The sequence below is a fragment of the Symsagittifera roscoffensis genome, chromosome 5, assembly GCF_963678635.1.
Source record: "Symsagittifera roscoffensis chromosome 5, txSymRosc1.1, whole genome shotgun sequence".
NCBI classification, from domain to species: Eukaryota; Metazoa; Xenacoelomorpha; order Acoela; family Convolutidae; genus Symsagittifera; species Symsagittifera roscoffensis.
In genome coordinates this window covers 36207756-36226556 of record NC_087066.1, presented here as the reverse complement: position 1 = coordinate 36226556, position 18801 = coordinate 36207756, and the positions used below count along the sequence as shown (strand labels likewise).

General features: G+C 35.5%; 2 protein-coding genes across 2 annotated transcripts in view; both read left to right on the top strand.

Annotated features, from left to right (window-relative positions):
• Positions 1-10803, top strand: part of LOC134846716 (sodium/calcium exchanger 1-like) — an 11284-nt gene extending 481 nt beyond the window's left edge. The window contains exons 2-9 of the mRNA XM_063864101.1: positions 3363-3481; positions 3799-3957; positions 4748-4913; positions 5453-5597; positions 5805-5926; positions 8711-8877; positions 9581-9830; positions 10406-10803. Coding sequence (XP_063720171.1) covers positions 3363-3481; positions 3799-3957; positions 4748-4913; positions 5453-5597; positions 5805-5926; positions 8711-8877; positions 9581-9830; positions 10406-10803 — 1526 coding nt within the window. The remainder of the gene's footprint in view (positions 1-3362; positions 3482-3798; positions 3958-4747; positions 4914-5452; positions 5598-5804; positions 5927-8710; positions 8878-9580; positions 9831-10405) is intronic.
• The window catches only part of LOC134846715 (uncharacterized), a 413719-nt gene that overhangs the window by 338236 nt on the left and 56682 nt on the right, over positions 1-18801 (top strand). The gene's annotated exons all lie outside the window — the stretch shown is intronic.

The window sequence follows — 18801 nt, the reverse complement described above, 5'->3', positions numbered from 1 at the left end:
TTTCTCTTCCAGTTTCGAGCGAGTGAGCAGGCTCACAAAAGCTTATTTATACTTAAAAACTCAGATTTACTCGTTTACAGTAATTTTGAGTTTTTGGCGCCATTTTTAAAAACCCAAATTTTAATAATTCCAATTTTTCTTACTCTAAAGTTGAAAATTTCTAACAATTTTTTTCGTTCTTTGGATAACTTTTCTATAGAAACTGTTTTGCAATTGGCCAATTTCACTATGACTGTCAGTTATAACTAATTTCTATTTTTCGTTCAGATCTTACAATCACATCAAACAAAAAATGACGAACTTGAAAAAAATGAATTTTTTATAGACTTTGGTCGGAACATTCTGGGCTATTTGCACAGTAACCAGTTATCCTTGTTATCAGTTGCACGCTATCGACAAAACATTGGAAACCTCAAAGTTACGCCTCATGATCATAGCACCTAGCAAAACGTTTACCAACTAGAGACCTCCTGTTAGAGACCTCCATGTTTGGTATGCACATCAATTTGACCGAATATCAGATTGCACCACACCGTTGAAAATTTGTAACTCCCAATAATCCTATATGGTGAATTATCTTTTTTTTCTAAGCCATTTTTTGTTTATCACCTCGTGATAAATATGTTCAATGCACTAATGAAAACTATTCATAAACAATCACAAATCTGCTTTTAGTTCAAACGGATACAATAAAACCGCCGCAAAAAATACCACATGAACAACCATACCATCATTTTCAAAAAATAAGTTCACTCTACAATTCACCTTGTTGCTTCAACTTACCTTATAGTAATACAGAGCACTTTGCAGAAACTGCGGACAACTCACGAAGGCTTCACTTTCTGCTCACTTTATTTATCCGAAAGAACTCAAGTCATCGCGTCATGAAGAAAGATATCAAGCAGTTGACACCCGCTGCAATGAACATATCTAGAATCATACTACCACATTTTATAAAAACCAACAAATGCTAACAGTCACTGAAAATAATATCCAATCTCCTTGACGAGTGGGCAAGACTAACAATTAACCTCATTAGATTAACTTGAGTAATTTTTAGCCCAAAGAATGAAATTTAATTGCTTTAGCTAGTTACCGCATTAATCTTTCTTTTCTCAAAACAACTTTTTTCTAATTCCATGGCTTCGCAATAGCATTTCTGGCAAAACATACTTCAGTTTCGCATACAAAAAAAAAGAAACAATTCAAGGAAAAATAAATTCAAAAAGGAGAATAAAGTAATTATCACAATTAAGAAGAAGTTTTCTACTCTGGAAGTTGAAGATACTAAAGCATCGGGAAGCAATTTTTGAGTCAAAACAACTAACTAGACAAAAACCACATAATTAACAAGGAGAACCAAGGACATAATTAACATAATTAGCAAGGACATAATTAAAAAAACCAAAAAAAAACAACAAGAACAGAATATTCCGAGCATAATCATAAAATAACGAAAAATCTTTTCTTTTTCAAATTAGTGTCGTTTTTTTCTGCGTGTTATGATAAAAGAATCTGAACAAAAACTTATAATTTAAGCACAATCGACAGTCATAATAAATCAAGCAACTTGAAAAACAGCTTTTTGTAGAAAAAAAATGAGGAAAACGAAAGAAAAATCATTTAAAAAATTGAAGTTTCAAAATTTTTTTAAATTTCAAAAATTTTTTCATAAATATTTTGAGTTGGGAAATTTTGGAGCCCTAAAATGGCCCTTAAAAATTCCAAATCTAACTTTACTTCGGTAAAAATAAGTTTTTAGCGCTTGGATTAAGCATAAATAAGCTAATGTAAGCCTGTTCAATCGTTCGAAATTATGCAAAAAATCAAAAAGTTCGAGCCGGTTTTTCTCATCACTGAGTAACTGTTTGGGAAACTTGTTTTATTTGTTTGAATCACGACTTAAATGGCTTGAAAATGATATATTACTCGACCCAGTCCGATGATTATTTGTGCCACCTGGTTTTGCGTGGAAAACAAAAAAAAAATTTTAAAAAAAGAGAAAAAAACGAAAACATACCCGAACACAAAAATTCTCCCCATTTTCAATAGTCGGAACAATTATTTGAAAAATGGGGAGAACTTTTCTATTCGGGTGTGAATTATTTTTTTTCTTTTTTTTTATTTTCCCCGCAAAATCAGGTACCACAAATTATCATCGGAATGGGTCTAGTGATAAGTCATTTTTGAAGCACTTTTATTTGTGATTCAAACAGTTTTTGAAATTTTTAAAATTTTTCCTCTGCGTCGAGAAAAACTGATTTGAAATTTTTGACTTTTTGTCCGAACTCGAGTGGGTGCGCAGGCTTAAAATGGCGTTTTTTTTATTTAAGCCGTGAAAACTTAGTTTTACTTGAATTAAAGTTATTTTTGTGAAGTTTCTAGGTGATGTTTTTTACGATTTTTCGTTTTTCCAGTAATTTCTCAGAAAAACAATTGCTATCCAATTGGCCTATTTTACTATGAAAGTCGATATGCCGTTGTTCTTTTTTTTCGTTCAGATTTTTTTATCACGCCACGCAGAAAAAGAAACGACACTATTTCGAAAAAGATTTTTTCTTGTTTTTGTAAGACTGTGGATGGAACATTCTGTGTTGCTTGCGCAGTAACCGGCTATCCTTGTTTTAGATTGCCATAAGATGTGAAATGGCCCACAAAAAGCACAAGAATATCTCTGGGATTATTAGAAAGTGGCTTATAGTTTAGAAGAACCAAAATTTAACAGGAATAAATAGTTTATTTTTTTTTTTGATAAAACATCAATACCCACCGCTATCAGTAAGCTCACACTGGTTTGATGTACATAGCAAACAGAATGCAATCGGTAAATTAGCCTCTGCTGACTTCTTGCCAGGGCCGGAAAGTTTTGTCAACTTTTTTCAGTCGACCAAATAGATTTTCCGAGCTATCCGCAGTCTCTATAAAAACCCTTTTTTGACCAAATAGTAATTAACAGTAATCAACTTAAAATTTGATCAACAAGGAGAAAAAGTTAGGCGGTATCAGACACTTGGGTGCAGACACCTCAAGACAACTTGGGTGCAATTTCAAGACAAACTAAAACTAAATTTAGTATTGTTTGTGTTTGTCTATATTTTTGCCTCAGATAAGTGGGAATGATAGATATTTATAAGTCTCTTCCATTGACTTGTGTTACTGATCTCCTCGACCTTGAAACATGGGTTACATTGGTGGAACCAAGTTATGATGCTTATCATTATGTTCTCCGAATTAACCAATGTTTCTCTTGTACCCTGTTCTTGTTTGCTCTTCAAAATCAAGCTATCTCAATACTGAAACCCTTTTTTGAACTTTTGATACTCTGTGCCTTTTATGCCGTAGTTGAAATATATTTTTTGCAGACTTCCACACCAAGGTGGAGTTCAAGACTATCGAGGGCACCGCCAAGTCGCCCAGTGACTACATTGCGAAGAAGGGAATCCTCCACTTCGAGCCAGGCGACTTCATCAAAACCATCGAGGTGAGAGAGATGAAATAATAACACGTTAATGATCTTTTCGTTAAGTTGCACAGAAACAGCTCAGTGAATATGTATATACAGAATACTTTCATATTTTCAAAATACTGCTAAAAATAGTTATCGTGCATCCAGATCTTCTTTGAAAAACATCAATTAATTTTTTTAGAAGTATTTTTTTCTTTTTTTTTGGATCGACCAGTTTCTTTGCAATTAGAAAACGATGAACTAAAATCATTTCGTTTTTGCACTTTTTGTGATAACTGCTCGCTTGTGTGTGTGAGGTGTGTGTGTGAGAGAGAGACTGTGTGTGTGATTAGGTGGAGATAGTGAATGACGAGATCTTTGAGGAGGAGGAGTACTTCACTGTGCTGTTGTCCAATATGGTGAACCAGAGTGAGGCGAGTGTCGTGAGTGGGGGCAGTGGGGTGAGCAGGAGCAGGAGCACCAAGAATAAGGGGTCCACCGGCAGCAACCGCGTACGCAGAAGCACACGCAGGGTACCCATCATTATACCAGCCACACATCCCCCCACTCACAATTGGATGGCACATATCTAGCCAGCATTATACCAGCCAACTTTCAATTGAATAACGCACACCAACTGTTAACATTTGATACACAGACATCTCTTCAGCTTTAGTCAATTTTCAGTTCTTACTTACAATGTAATTTCAAGAATCTCGGAAACGTATCAGTGTCGGTGCAAACTCTTATTAGAATATAACTCCAGGCGGAGATGCTCTTACATCAGTCGGTGCAGATGTATCTTGCATGGCTGAAGGGTGAGATTGTGTATGATATCATGCAGGGGCGGATTTAGGGGGGGGGCGGACGCCTTCCCTTCAGGGATTCGACCCCCTGCCAACCCAAAGGGTCCCCCCTTTGGTACTTTTTAAGAAATCCATTTTTGGCCGACCGACCCTAAAATTTTTCTAAAGGCGCCGTCGGCGCCAATGTATACTGATTTTAAGGGGGAGCGCGCACCAAAAAAAACGAGATTTTTTTTGTCAAAATTTTCCAAAAAGTGTCCAAAAACGACTTTTTGGCCTGTTTTTCACAAAATTTTGCCTGCGCCGCAGAAAACTTGGCCAAAACAGGGTCTTTTTACTGCTTTGGGAGAGCTCAGAAAATCAATCTGATCGACCTAAAAAAAAGGTCGTCAAAATTTTCGAAATTTTTTTGAAAATCCGCCCCCCCCCCCCCCCCGAGAAAATCCTAGATCCGCCCCCGATATCATGTATGAGTGTATGGGATGCATGTTCGTAGGAAGACCAGGCGGCCTCTGAGACTCTGCCGTGTCTGTTGACTGAGGACGAAGCCAGAGTCATCATTCTGGATGAGGACCATAGGGGCATCTTCGCCTTCCAACTGGAACAGACCGAGGTGGAGGAGAAGGAGGGAGAAGTCATACTCACAGTCAAGCGCTGGAAAGGTAGCCCACAACCCATGTTTAAGCCATGCATGCTCAGAATAACTCCAAACCCCCCTAACTGCCCTTAAACTAACTCTATGAAGGTACCTACTAAATAGTTGTATCGCCAAGCTCTGCAGCGCAGAAATCAGTTGTCGAAAACAATCATCTGTCCCCCGTGAATCCTTCCTGCTGGCCAAACAAACTATGTATAATTTTTTGGAAGCAAAGCGAAAAAAAAAACATTCAATACCAAAAAAAATACAAGTATAAGACTATGTCAAGAAAAGCAAAATATCAGGCATCGTATTGATGTCGAGCTTGATCGATCAATACATCAAGATTCAGTTTAGGAGAACTTTCATTTCAGAGCTTTTTTCTCAACTTGGTCTGACTGAGTCAACGTCACAAGCCATTCGCGCATATCAGATGTTTGAGACAATAAATTAACCGCGTTTATGTTAAAATCAAATTAGATATGGCTGCAGAAGTTGATGATCATCAACCACATTGTAAGATAAAAAAGGTAAAAACTTTTATAGGACTAATTGTGTTTTCAGGTGCTAGAGGAATCGTTGATATCCCATTCACCACTGACGAGTTCACGGCCAAGCCGGAGAAGGACTACACTCACACGGAGGGGGTGCTCAGGTTCGAGGACGGAGAAGTCTCCCGCCAGATCATCATCCCAATCGTCAACAGCAGGCACGCGCCACACAATCATTTTCAAACGATCCACTCTACCTTTAAGCAATTCCAGATATCTAACTTTTTTTATAGTATATTCCGAAATTTCATGGTTTCATGGTATATTCCGGAGCGAATTTGTAGTGAGTGGATCCTTAGTACATGAACAGTCCCTTCAACGGTATTTTTAACTCTATGTTCAGGTGGACAATGTGCTTTGTGTAGGGAGTATGAGAAGGACAAGATGTTCCATGTGAGGCTGAGTGAGCCGAAGACGATCACGACTGAGGAGGAGAGACTGAAGAACAGGGTACTCACCAAACAGGAGAGGATGATCGACGTCAAAGGTAGTTCAGAAACTTTAGACACACACAACTCCAAACAAGATCAGCGGTTGTTGTGCAAATAGCAACTGATATGCTAACCACAGTAACTTTTGCGGAAAAAAAATCTTTTTTTTTGCTTCAGATTCATATTTGGTAATTTTGAACGTTGTTTGGGAGCGGGAACTCATTTTTAAAGTAATAAATTGATAAAATTAGCATGTTTTTAAAAATGCTAGCCACTTCATTTAAAACTTTCTAAGAAGCTTATTGAATTGTAACTAATTCATTCTTCGTTCCAAATTAATTGAAAAGCAAACATTTCAGGTTTTATCTCAAATCTGGTTTTCAGGTTTTCTCTGAATGTGAGAAGGCTGCTTGTATCAGGGCAAAGCTCTGAAAATTCCAGCTACCCATTAACTGGTCTCTAATAGTTTTTGATAAATAAAATTTTGAAAAACTATGAATTTTAGGACGATAATATCAAATCTTCAGTTGTCTTAATAAAAATTTTAAGTTACAATTTTTGATAACTAAGAAGACCGAAGTAATGCGCGCTACCGTTCAGCATCAAAGTACAAAACGAGATACTTATTTAGACTCGTCTCAGAGCGACCGTAATGTGAGGTTAGTATAGTTGTAAGCACGACCCTTCTGTGAACACTAAAAGCAAGGGATCGATCCCAGGAGACAAAATATGTTTTGAAAATTGGTCTGAAGAAAAAAACTGAACCGAGCACAATTAGTTTTTATTTCTTCCCAAGTCGGAACAAAAAGTTTTTGTAAGGCGGAAAGATATTTATTCAATGTCTCGTATCCTAATAAAATGACCAAATGGTACAAATGGTAAGCGTCAACTCATTTTGAGTTTTTTCATCCCGCCGCTAACACGAGTTATAATAGCACAATTGTTAGCGCATTAATTATCCCAAGATGAGCAAGTTAGAAATTGGCAAGCATCTATGCCTTTACTAAGATCAAAGGTAAACTTGTATTATACATTTGAGCTCCAGGCATCATTATCTTTTCGACGTTGCAAACAATTTCCGTCAAACTGCCTAGTTTAAAAGATTAGTCGTATATCAGGGCAAAGCCCTCATTGTCCCGACTGCAATTTATGGTCAATAATTTTGTTTGGTTCAACAATTGACAAAATGATTTCAGAAAAGAAGTTTTTGCTCCGACTTTCGGTACGAAAGTAACGGAATATTTGTGCTCGGGGTGGGTTTTTTTTTCTTCAGACAAATTTCGACTTTTTAACTAGCAATATTTGACGGACTTTTTTAATATAATTCGAAAGGTATTGTTATCCTGAGCTCAAATTTGAAAAGATATTTCACCTGTGATCATTTTTCGTAAAGTTATGGGGGTTTAAAGATTGCCATTTTGGCCAATTTGGGACAATTAACGCGCGGTATATTTCGCGCTATTGACGCGTAAGCTGAGATTTAATCTGTCTTAAAATTGTTCCAAATTGGTTGAAAGAAGCTTATTTGCCATAATTGATTTGTTAAAAGGAGCTAAATCTATCTTTTTGTACTTTATATGGCGTGTGGGGGGATGATTTTCATAAAAAATTTCAAATTTTAGAAAAAAAAAATTTTCATTTTATTTTATTACATTTAATTTTTTGATGTTATTACTGCTCCATAAAACCTTAAAAGGCAGTCGGAACATTCAGGGCTTCGCCCTGAAACGAGCAGTTTTGTTTTAGTTTCTTTTCATTTCATCCCCCTAAACGCTAACCTACACTGCGAAAGGATGTATTAAGCTTATCATGTCCCAATTTTAAGACCAAATGATAAGCGTCAATTCAATTTGGAACGCAGTAATCCGCCATTTATGTATGTGATAAGAATGCAAAATATCGTTTGTTAATTAACCCAAATTGGCCAAAAATGAATTTTTCCAGCCTCCATAACTTAACTAAAAATGATCAAAAGTGATTTTTTAAAAATCCAGCTGACAAAATTATTTCTATTATGACATGACAAGCTTCCGTCAGAAACGCTGAGTTAAAAAGTCAAAAATTGACTGAATAAAAAACCACCCATAGCATAAATATTCCGCTTTCTCTTCAAAAGTCGATAAAAAGTCGAAAATTGACTGAATAAAAAACTATCCTAAGGATAAATATTTCGTTTTTTTTTTTTCAAAATTTGAAACAAAAAGTCGGAAGCTGACTGATTAAAAATACACCCAAAGCATAAATATTCCACCTGTTTTTCAAAAATTGGAACAAATGGTCGATTTTGATTGGATAAAAAAACACCCCAAGCATAGAGATCCGTATTTTCTCCAAAAGTCGGAACAAAAAACAGTCACATGTGAACTAAATTTTCAAATTTGAGTTCAAAGCGTCAATTAATATAAAACGTGTTTGTTTCACTATAAGACAATTCGTTTTTGAATTGTTTATAAATTCATTTTTTGATTCATTTCACAAAAGGGTGGCAAAGTACAAATGGCTCGAAAACTTTCTTGACTTTCAATTTGAAATATGACTTTTTAGATAAGTTTTCTTAAAATTTAATTTACATGACTAATCTATTTAAAATATTAAAATAAAAAGTCGTTTTTGTTTCCTTGAGCAACACCTTTAACTACTAAGTTTTGGCTGGCTCTGCTCAAAAAGGTTGCTATTCATCGACCATCAGATTTGATTGAATTTTTTTTTAATTCTTGAAACTCAAAGCACTTGAAGTTTTGTCATTTGTTTCGTGAAATTGGAAACGCTCACGATTTCTTATCATCTTTTTCAACTCTTTTTTATTTCAAAAACTTATTTGTTTTTTTTTTGCTGCGCAGGAGAGGCTCGTCTGGGCCAGAAAGTGTCTTGTTTGGTGAATATAGTGGAGGCTAAGAAGCTGAAGCACCAGATAGACGACCTCTCCAGCAGACTCACTGCAGCAGACATCATCCGAGAGACCAGCTATTGCGACCAGTTCAGAGAAGCGGTCACCGTACAGGGAGAGGTAGGTACGGAGCGATACAAAGTTCAGCTTCCTCGCTCACCCCCATAAACAGGCTCGGCAATGTAACGACCCTGGTACCTTTAAAAAAAGCAGTGTGATTTTCCTCATATTACATATCACTTGATTCATGTTACGCCTGCTCGCTGGCATATATTTATTTCTAAAAGTCTTGATAACTGATACTAAAAATGCTCTGACTCTTGACTATTTGTTGAACATGGCCTTTGTCTATGGCGTTAAGACGAAGTGAAGACATTTGTTTAGGTTGGGCGATTTTTTTTCAAGATAAAGGTTTTAGAGGTTTATCACGCTCAAACCTGTAAAAATGGCAAAACTGGCAAAACAAATGGCGAAACAATGACAAAAACGGTGAAAATGGTAAAACAAAACCAAGTAACCTATAGTTTCATAAGTGGTTTTTAATTTTTAGAAATCGGAGCCGATTAAAAAATACTTTCGATCCAGTTTCCTCAAAATGGATTATTTTAATAAGAAAAAAAGTGTCAATCAAAAACTATTTATGAAATGGTATAGTTTTTTATCTTGGCTTTTAAAGTCCTTATCAAGTTGCGAGTCATGTCTCTGCTTTTGAGTCAAATGTTATGAAATGAATTATAAGTCTAAGTGTTCGCTAGGATGGCTTGAGTCTGAACCGCAATGTCAACCTACACAATAAGGTTTGCTGACTTCACTTAAATTTAAGGTGGATGAGGAGACGGGAGAATTGAAGAAGCCATCGAGGTGCGACTGGTGCTGTCACGTGTTCACAGTACTGTGGAAGATACTGTTCGCCTTCATCCCCCCACCCGGCATGTGTGGGGGCTGGCTCTGCTTCTGGGGGTCCCTGTTGGGAATTGGGCTGCTGACATGGACCATAGAGATTGTGGCCACTAATCTGGGATGTGCTGCAGCAATCATGGACATCGTCACTGCCATATCTATTGTGGCACTTGGTTAGTATCATGTTGACTTTATGCTTTCACACCATCCCCTGTTTTTTCAGAGCCTGAGATTTTAAAAAAAAACTTCTTTCAAATACACCTTAGGTTACTCGCATAGGAGGATGTTATAAGTTGTCTTATTTTCCAAAATTTAATTGAATCAATATGAATATGAATTAATTGAACCTACATTACTGGCGCTTCTGTTTTTCAAGCTCTCGTCCCAAAAAGTTTCAATAGTTTCGAAAAGTTTTGTTCAATCTATTTAATCCATTAAAAGTTGAACTTACTCGCTCTTTGGGACCCAATGTACAAAAACTGTTTCTCAAAAAGTGTTTTTCTCAAAAAAAAAATGCGTCAAAGTCAAAGCTATTTTATTTCCGCTAGTTGATGCTAATAACAATCATTTGCCATTATTTTGAGTCTTTTTTATAGCTCTTTTGTTTCAAGTTTTCATAAAATGTTTTTTGGTTTTGACTTGAATTCCTCTTTCTAAGATTGAGGAGCGTCAATTTCCGCACATTTTCCGTTTTCTTTGATATAGTATCCTGTAGATTGGCAAAGATAATTTATGTGCTACGCTTTAGGTACGAGTCTTCCTGATACATTTGCAAGTCGAGCAGCCGCCCTTGCCGACGACAATGCCGACGCTGCAATCGGAAACGTCACAGGATCGAACGCCGTCAACGTATTCCTAGGAATCGGCATAGCGTGGCTCATGGGAGCCATAGTTCAAAACATACGAGGATGTGAGTTTATGGTGGAACCGGGTGACCTAGGGTTCAACGTGGTCATTTTCACAACTTTAGTCATTCTTGGAATGTGTGTGGTCATCTACCGTCGCTTCTCCAAAAGCATAGGCGCGGAGTTGGGCGGCCCAAAGAGCAGTAAAATCGTCACTTCTATAATCCTGCTGATGTTCTGGGTTATTTACCTCACTCTAGCTACGTTGTCGGCCTATCAAGTGATAAAACCAGGATTCTAGACAAACAAGTAACTAAGCAATTGCAAAACCAAATTGCACAAAATGCACAAATTTTTATCTTTTACGAGTCAATGCAATTCGCTAATTGCGAATATGAGGGATTGAATTTACTCAAGGTAAGTCTTATGGAGGTTTCCATCATGATGATTCTTCTAGGACAACCCGGATTGACCTTCAAAAGCTGATAATGTTTATGATACAATTCCATACATCAAATGCATGGAAAAATTCTTGTTAAGAGTAATGAACGTTGTGAGTACTCTTATATAGGTCTTGCTGGTTTTGTTTTCAGGAAAATGTCTTACGATTTGTTAACGCTTAATTTGATTTTTCGCGGTTTGACTTATGATTCGTTTTCAAGTTTAGTGCATTTCCATTGTTAAAAGGAAAGCAAACTCCACTATCGAACAGCAAAAGTGTAAAGGTCACAAAAAAGCGTGATCGACTTCTGATTTCGAAAATTGAAATTAATTATCAGATTTCCCACCGAAACAAAATTTTTACGTATTGATCCAGTTTTCTCTATTGGGTTATTTTCTACAAACTGAAAGAGCTTTAAGGCCATCTATTTTTTTCTTCGAAATTCAAAAGTTGAAGGCTCTTGAAAAAAATCTGTTTTTTTTTTCAGTTTCATTACTCTTTTCCAAATGGTAGTTGGCTCTGTTCATTTCATTCAATTTTCATCCAATTTTTACAAATGATTGAAAAAAACGTTGAACAAACTATTGCGGCTACTTGAACCAATTAAAACAGTCTGGTGAATAAAAAAAAAGAAGTTAATCGTTCAAAAATTATTTAAAAAAATCTAACATACATTTTTCATAAATAAAAATTGTATGATAAGCATCTTTTAAATGGCTAAATAAATTTTTCTCTGTAAAATTCCACAATTCAACGGAAAAAATTTTAATCTTGGTTGCACGATCATTTCTAAGCTCAAACAAACAGTTTCAGAAAAAAATGCATGCAAAAATTTGTGCATTTTTGTCTGAAACGTAGTCCAGGTGTATCAAAAGGGACTATGAGTTTTTGCATGAAGGAAACTTGTAGGTTTTTATATGTTACGATAAAAATTATTCTGTCCCAAAAATAGGCCACAATTTTCAGCCAATAGACTTTTAGAGTTTATTTTTCCAGTCAAATACAAAAAAGTATGGTTATTCGGCATTATCCTGGGTGAAATATAATAATTAATTTTGGCAAACCTTCCAATACAGCTCATTTGTGCGATGCTTGCCTTTTAATCTATGACTTTTTTGTAAAAGTGAAGCTCTTGTTACCTCGTTTCTGCATAAAAAACTTAAATCAAATCAAAACTTGAATTTTCTGTTATCCAAAAATGCTTGTCACACTCTTTTCATCGTCGAGTTTTCGTAAATTTTCTGTACCAAGAGAATTTTGCCAAAATCTGTGACCAGCATGTTTACTTATGAAAATTGTATGACAAGCATTTTTGGTCACTCTGGGAACGTTACTTCGAGTAACAATAAGAATCTTAAATTTTGCTTTAGTTTTGAATTTCATGTAGAAACCAAACTATTTTCTTAGTTTCGCCAAATTTCAATGAGTATTTGGATGATCTTTTGTTGGTGCCATAAGCAGCAGATTGTCAAATTAGCAAGAAGAAAATTAGTCTCAAATATCAAAATTAAAAAAAAAATTAGGCGTTTTAATAATTATAAGTTCAACTGAGAGGTTTGAAATTTAAAATAAAATCAAATTAGTCGAGCCAAAAATAATTTTATAAGGATGATACCTTTGATTCCAAACTGTGTCAAAAATAATTACCGGTTCAAGTTAAATTTTGGTTGAGTGAACACTGGTAGTCGACAAAATAATTTATGCATTTCGAAAATGTACATTTTTTCTCAATTAAATGTTTTTTCTTGAAAAGTGTAATAGTTGCAATCGATTCTGTGATAAAACATATACTTTTTTGTGTGAGTCAAGTCTGAACAAAAAATTTTGCTAGAATAGATCTTATATTCTAAACTCACAATGATTTATCGTCTAAATTCAGTTATCTGACGATGGTCTAATTTGCTTTTTGTGTCCTTTCCTAGGGCCAGCTCAACTGGTCCCAGCTTTTTCAGCTTTTTATTGTCACGTGCGAATCGTTTTAGAAAAGACATTTGAATCAAAAATAAACTTGAACGACTTTTAAATTTGAAATTGGATTTTAATCTGTAACTTTTCCAGAGGAATAAAAAACATTGAACCAACCCCATTGAACCATTTTTTAAATAAGGTTAATTATCACAAAACTGTCAATCATAAATTATTCTACACGCTCAAAGAATTTTGAGGACATGTATGTGTTTTATCTAAAAAAATTCATAGCTTTCATTGAATTCAACATTAATTTCCCAACTGCATATGAGGTAAATTTTCAACAAAAGTGGGGTATCACATTCAAGTTTTTGAGGCGATATGCGGATTCCAATAGCTTCAAAAAACGCAGCTTGTCTCAGTGTTGAGAAAAAATTGTCTTCGTTTTTTATGATTGTCATTTAGCAATTTAATGACAGTTATTTTATTTTGATGCAATTCGTTCCTTATTTCAGCTAGAATTACCTGCATTTATGGAAAATTTTGTTCCGACCATTGAAAATGGGGAGGAACTTTGTTTTCGAATGTCTTAATTTTTTTGCTTTTTGTTTTTCACGCAAAATCAGGTACCACAAACAATGATCGTTCTGGATTTAGTGATATATCATATTAAAGCCCTTCCAGTCGTGATTGGAACCAGTTTTAAAAATTTTCAAAAAATTTTCCCAATGTCGAGAAAAACCAGTTTGAAATTTTTGATTTTTGTCTAAATTCGAGCAAATAAAGCCAGCGAACTGGCTCACAAGCACAATTATGCCTAATTTAAGACCTTGAAACTTAATTTTAAGCAAGTAAAATTGTTTTTTTAGCTTCATTTTGGGAAATTTTCAAAAAATTCAAAAATTTTCTGCTAAATTTCTAAAGCTTTTCTAGTCCTTTTCTACAAAATTTTGTCCACATCGCTTATAAAACTATGACTGTCTAATATGTCTAAATTATATTTTTACGTCTGATCTTTTTATCACAATGTGATCGTAGCTTTTGTTGCGTTCTTTGTATCAAAATGATTACTTATTCGCGGTAAATTTTCCAATATAGCTCTATCTTGCAAAGCATGCAGAAAATAGTTCGTAACGAAACCTTCTTACCTTCATGCCTGTTGTAACGTTGCCTGCTTACAGTCGTCACTATTTCATCACATGTCGCTGTTAATGACACCAAAGAATTAGGTCCAACTTGTTCCTTCTTTGCACTAATTGCGTGGCAATCTTTCAGCGGGACACGATTTTTTAAGCTGCGACATCTAGAAAAAAATCAAAATCTAGTAAAATTAAATTTAAGCATAGATAGGCTGATGTAAACGGCCTAAATTACGCATAATTAAGCGGGCTCGCTCGCTTTACTCGCTCGAATTTAGGCAAACATGAAAAACTTCAGACCAGTTTTTCTCGACACCGGAACATGAATGGTCGGAACAAGAACTGGTAAACGAGGTTGAAATCAACCTCACTAACGTGGTTAATGGGAGGTTTGAACAAGCACATTATCTGATGCAATGAATGAGGACGTTCGCATGATGTTTTCACAAGTTTTAGTGTTCAGGGAAAACCCCAAGACAAAGAAAAATCCGTACCGTAGAATATCTTACTAATGAATCAAAAGTTAAACAATCTCTCTGAAACAGTTGGTGTCACAAATTCAGCGGTTAAGTTTAAAAGAACTGGATAATCTTGATGAAACGGTCAAAAACTTCAAGCGGTTTTGGTTGATAAACTGGGTGGATAGACATATTAAGGTTCAATAAAACCCAATTCGAGGTGCTCGATTTATGTTTAAACTTTCTTGACAAAAATTGGCACAGCTTATCAGAGATATTTTGGTTTTACTAAACGTAAACAACGAAATAAACAAAATACCCTTTCTTAATTTTAATTATGGTAGTGGTATAAGAAGTGCGAAAAACACCAAAGTGTTTTTCCATAAACACCAATGAAAAATATCAAAAACAAATCGAAGATCACTATTTTTTGGAATAATTACAAAAAGTTTTGTTATCTCAAATGTAAAGATCTCAAAATTGATTTTTTATTTTTTCGATAACTGTTGAAGTGTGTGTCCTAATATCCACTTAAACAGATTTGTCATGCTTACTAAAAAAAGCTAAAACAATTTTTGATCTTATTGCGAAATATTCTACATCGATGTTGTGTCGGCCTTTGTCTTCGTCTTACTTTTTTTTTTACTTTTCAACTTTTTTTTCATCCCAAAATATCAAAATAAATTGGTTTCGAATGGTGCTAGGAAAAATTTTTCGTTGCTTGTTCACAGTTGTCATCCTGTGTTTTTATCTTCTTTCATATTTACCTTCGTTCATATGTATTCCTGAAAAAAGGATTCAAAAAACAAAAAAATTCTATCAAATACTTATTTTAGGCTGGTTTTTTTCCCATGGCTGAGCAAATGTAAAACTTCTGCGAAAGTATTTTTATTGTTAATAGTGCCGAGTACAGGCAGCTTTCGCAACCTAAATGTGAAGGAGTTTTTTTGCTTAAGAAAACTACCTGCGTTTGGCATCTGGTTACATAACCAAAAATAACAAAATGTGCATAACCAAAAATAGGCTCCGTTCAGGACTGCATTTTCTGGAGCTAGTTTTTTATTTTGCTGAATCAAATAAAATTATAGTATAACACTATTCAATCTTTCCTTGTGCTCCAATCAAAACTTTTTCAAAGGTAGCTTTCGTTTCTACTGCTGAGGTTAAAAAAGCGGGTAAACCTAGTGCGCAAGCGGAAGAAACCCTCATGCCACTTCGGCTGCCCGGAAAACCGTTTGCAAAAACTGGTTATTATTCTTACATTTCTACATTATAGACCCAGTTGTTAAAATAACGATCGTAATATTCAAAAAAATCACTGTTGAAAACGCAAGGATTTGTAGCCAAAAAATAGGAGAGTTTTGGCAAGCTAAAGCAGTTTTTGAGAGCTAAAACCATCAATTTGCATCCAGTTTGTCAAAAATTAGCAAAGATTTGTGTCTAGTTTAGCTAATTTTTAAATTAGGTTTCTCTGCGCGAAGATTTGCCTCTATGGGGAGCCTAGCATAACAAGTTCGACCTCGTTTCAACATACTCTCTGAAATTGACCTATGGTTGTAGTATTCTAGATATTTGTAGTGTAACATTGAAAGCACACTCTAAAAACTTGATGGTAAAGATCAAGCTCTTCAAACTCTAGCGGTTTAGCGCACACCGCCAGACTCCACAAGCCGAAAACCAACGAAAATGGCGAATGAAACTATGAAAAAATACTGAACAAAGCCACTATTCAGGATCATTTTAAGTCTAATGGATCCTGATTTCTTCAAAAAGATGAAAAAGCCAAAAATGCATTTTGACGGTAAATTTAGCAATTTTTTTAGTTCACAAGAATCATGCTTAACAATTCAAAAAAAGCCGATTTGGTTACACTCACAAATTGTAGTAAAAAAGTAGGCCCTGGATGCAATAAAAATCAACATAGGCACTGAATGCAACATAGTTTCTATCTTAGGCGAGTTAGGTATATTACTGAAATCAACTTCTTGAAAACACTGCCTACAATTTTGGGTAGTCAGTACAAGCTACCAAGTCTTCATATCTCGAACATTGGAACTGGCTTTAAATCATTATCAATTGAAACAGTTCTGAGAGATTCAACATTAACGCAAAAAAAACCCAGTTGATCTTTTTAGTGTCGGTAAAAAACAATTCATATACAAAATTGGTTAAACACAATTGGTAAAACAAAACTGACATTATACCAGTTCGAAAAAATTATCACATCTAATCCAATTCAAGGTTCCCAAAAAAGTTAGGTGTTTTTTTGCTCATACGTTTTTTCTTTTCCTTTTCTCATTTCGACGGCTTGGCTTAAGTTGCAAAACGAAAAAAAGACTAAACAAAAGGGTTTTGAACTATTATACCAAAAACGAGTCAATGCTTTATAGATGATTAAAAAATTTAATAAACATTCAAAGAAAATATTAAACTCTGAAAATTTTGCAGGTCCGGAACAATCTCTTTGAGCCTCAGAAGGCCCAGCGCGCGTCACGAGACTATCCCGGACAAAAACTATCAGCAATGGCAAGAAAGAACGAAAAATAACTAAGTTTGGCCGTCAATCAATTGCATTATAAGCGCAATAAAACTTGATTTGTTCTCTGGGTACAACGTCAGCAAATTTTTAGCTCAAGGAAAAAATATGCATCTGAAAAGAAGAAAGTTGACATGATTACACCCACAAGTTACTATAGAGAAATAGGCCCTGAATCCAAAAAAAAATCTGCTCGTAAAAAGGTGTTAAGATGTGAAAGTTGCTTTAATTGGTATCATTTAAAAGGCGGCGATATATCAGATCCGAAATACCAAAGCATAGTCTGATACTAAAAAAGTTGCACTGCGAGGAAAAAATGGAGCAGAACCGCAGGGTGTTAAACTTTTCCTCCGCTTCATAGACTTCGTGCTCACTTGCAAATAAAGATCAATCTCACTTGAAATCAGGCGGTCCAGCGAACACAAGCAGGTTCAACAAGCCATAAAACAACAACAAAAAGCAAGGATTCTACTAAAATATCACTAAAACGAAGTGTCAAACAGGTGTTTTTTGAGTGCGATGAGTCTGGGCTTGTTCAAAAGCATGGATAAGCCATGGGCGCATGTCTGGCGGTAAGTTTAATAAATCTTTGGCTCAACGAGAGTAAAGAAGCATTAAACTTAAAAATGACTCTTTTTTTTTTACCCACGAGTAATTGTGGAGAAAAATGCCCGAAATGTAACAAAATTTCAGGAACAGTTCAAAAGGGCACACTGTGAGGTTTATTTCATCAGGAAAAAAATTAAAGGCGAAAAGATATCAGATGTGGATGACTGTTGAAATGGGATGGAACTATAAAAATTGCATTGCAAGGATAGGAAATGAAGCAGAACCGCAAGGTGTTAAGTTTTTCTTCCGCTGGCTTAAGGATGAAGCAAGGACAGTTACAAGCGACCCTGAGAAAGTGCTTTGAGCCGCCAAAATACATGAAAGAATTGCGTTTAATATTAATTGCTGAAGAACGTGGATTAGCCACGAGCGCATTTTAGGCTGTAATTTTAGAAAGTCTTAGACCCAAGATGTATAAACAAGCCTTAAAACAAAAATTTTTTGATTCAAGTATATCCACAAATTATTATGAAGAAAAGCACCATGAATTCAATTTTAAAATTGCCGACAGGTAATAGGGGTGGAGAGTGAGAGTTACTTGAACTGGTTTTGAGGTAAGAATGGACATATATCAGATGCAGGTTATCGAAGCATAGCTGAAACGGTCTGACACTGTACAAACTGCATTGCGAAAGAAACGGAAGCAGAACCGCAAGCTGATGATATAGCGAGGACGGCCTCAGGTGAAACTGAGAATGCCTCCTGCCGCCCATAACCTTCATCCAGCTGCAGTTTTTTTTTGAAACACCAGAGGCATTGAAAAACCATGCGTAACCAGATTTGGAAATTATTATTATCGGTGAGAACAGGTGAGCGAGGTGTGGTTATTACCAAAAACCAGCATATACAGGTACCATCCTGAGCTACATGAGTTGTTCCACTCTTCAGTATAACAGTCGGATCGAATCAGCTGTTCACACCATCCGTCTTCTCGAGTACGTCTACATGGCGAAGAATTGATGAAGCTATCAAATTCAATCGTAAACAGTGGTCGGAAACCAGCAAACAGAAAACTGATCATATCGGGTTGTGTCTCCTGCCTTCCAAAAGATCTGAGGCAAGAATAGTAATATCAGAAAAAAACCCCAGTTGATCTTTTTAGCGTCGGTAAAAAACAATTGATATACAAAATTGGTTAAACACAATTGGTAAAACAAAACTGACATAATACCAGTTCGAAAAAATTATCACATCTAATCCAATTCAA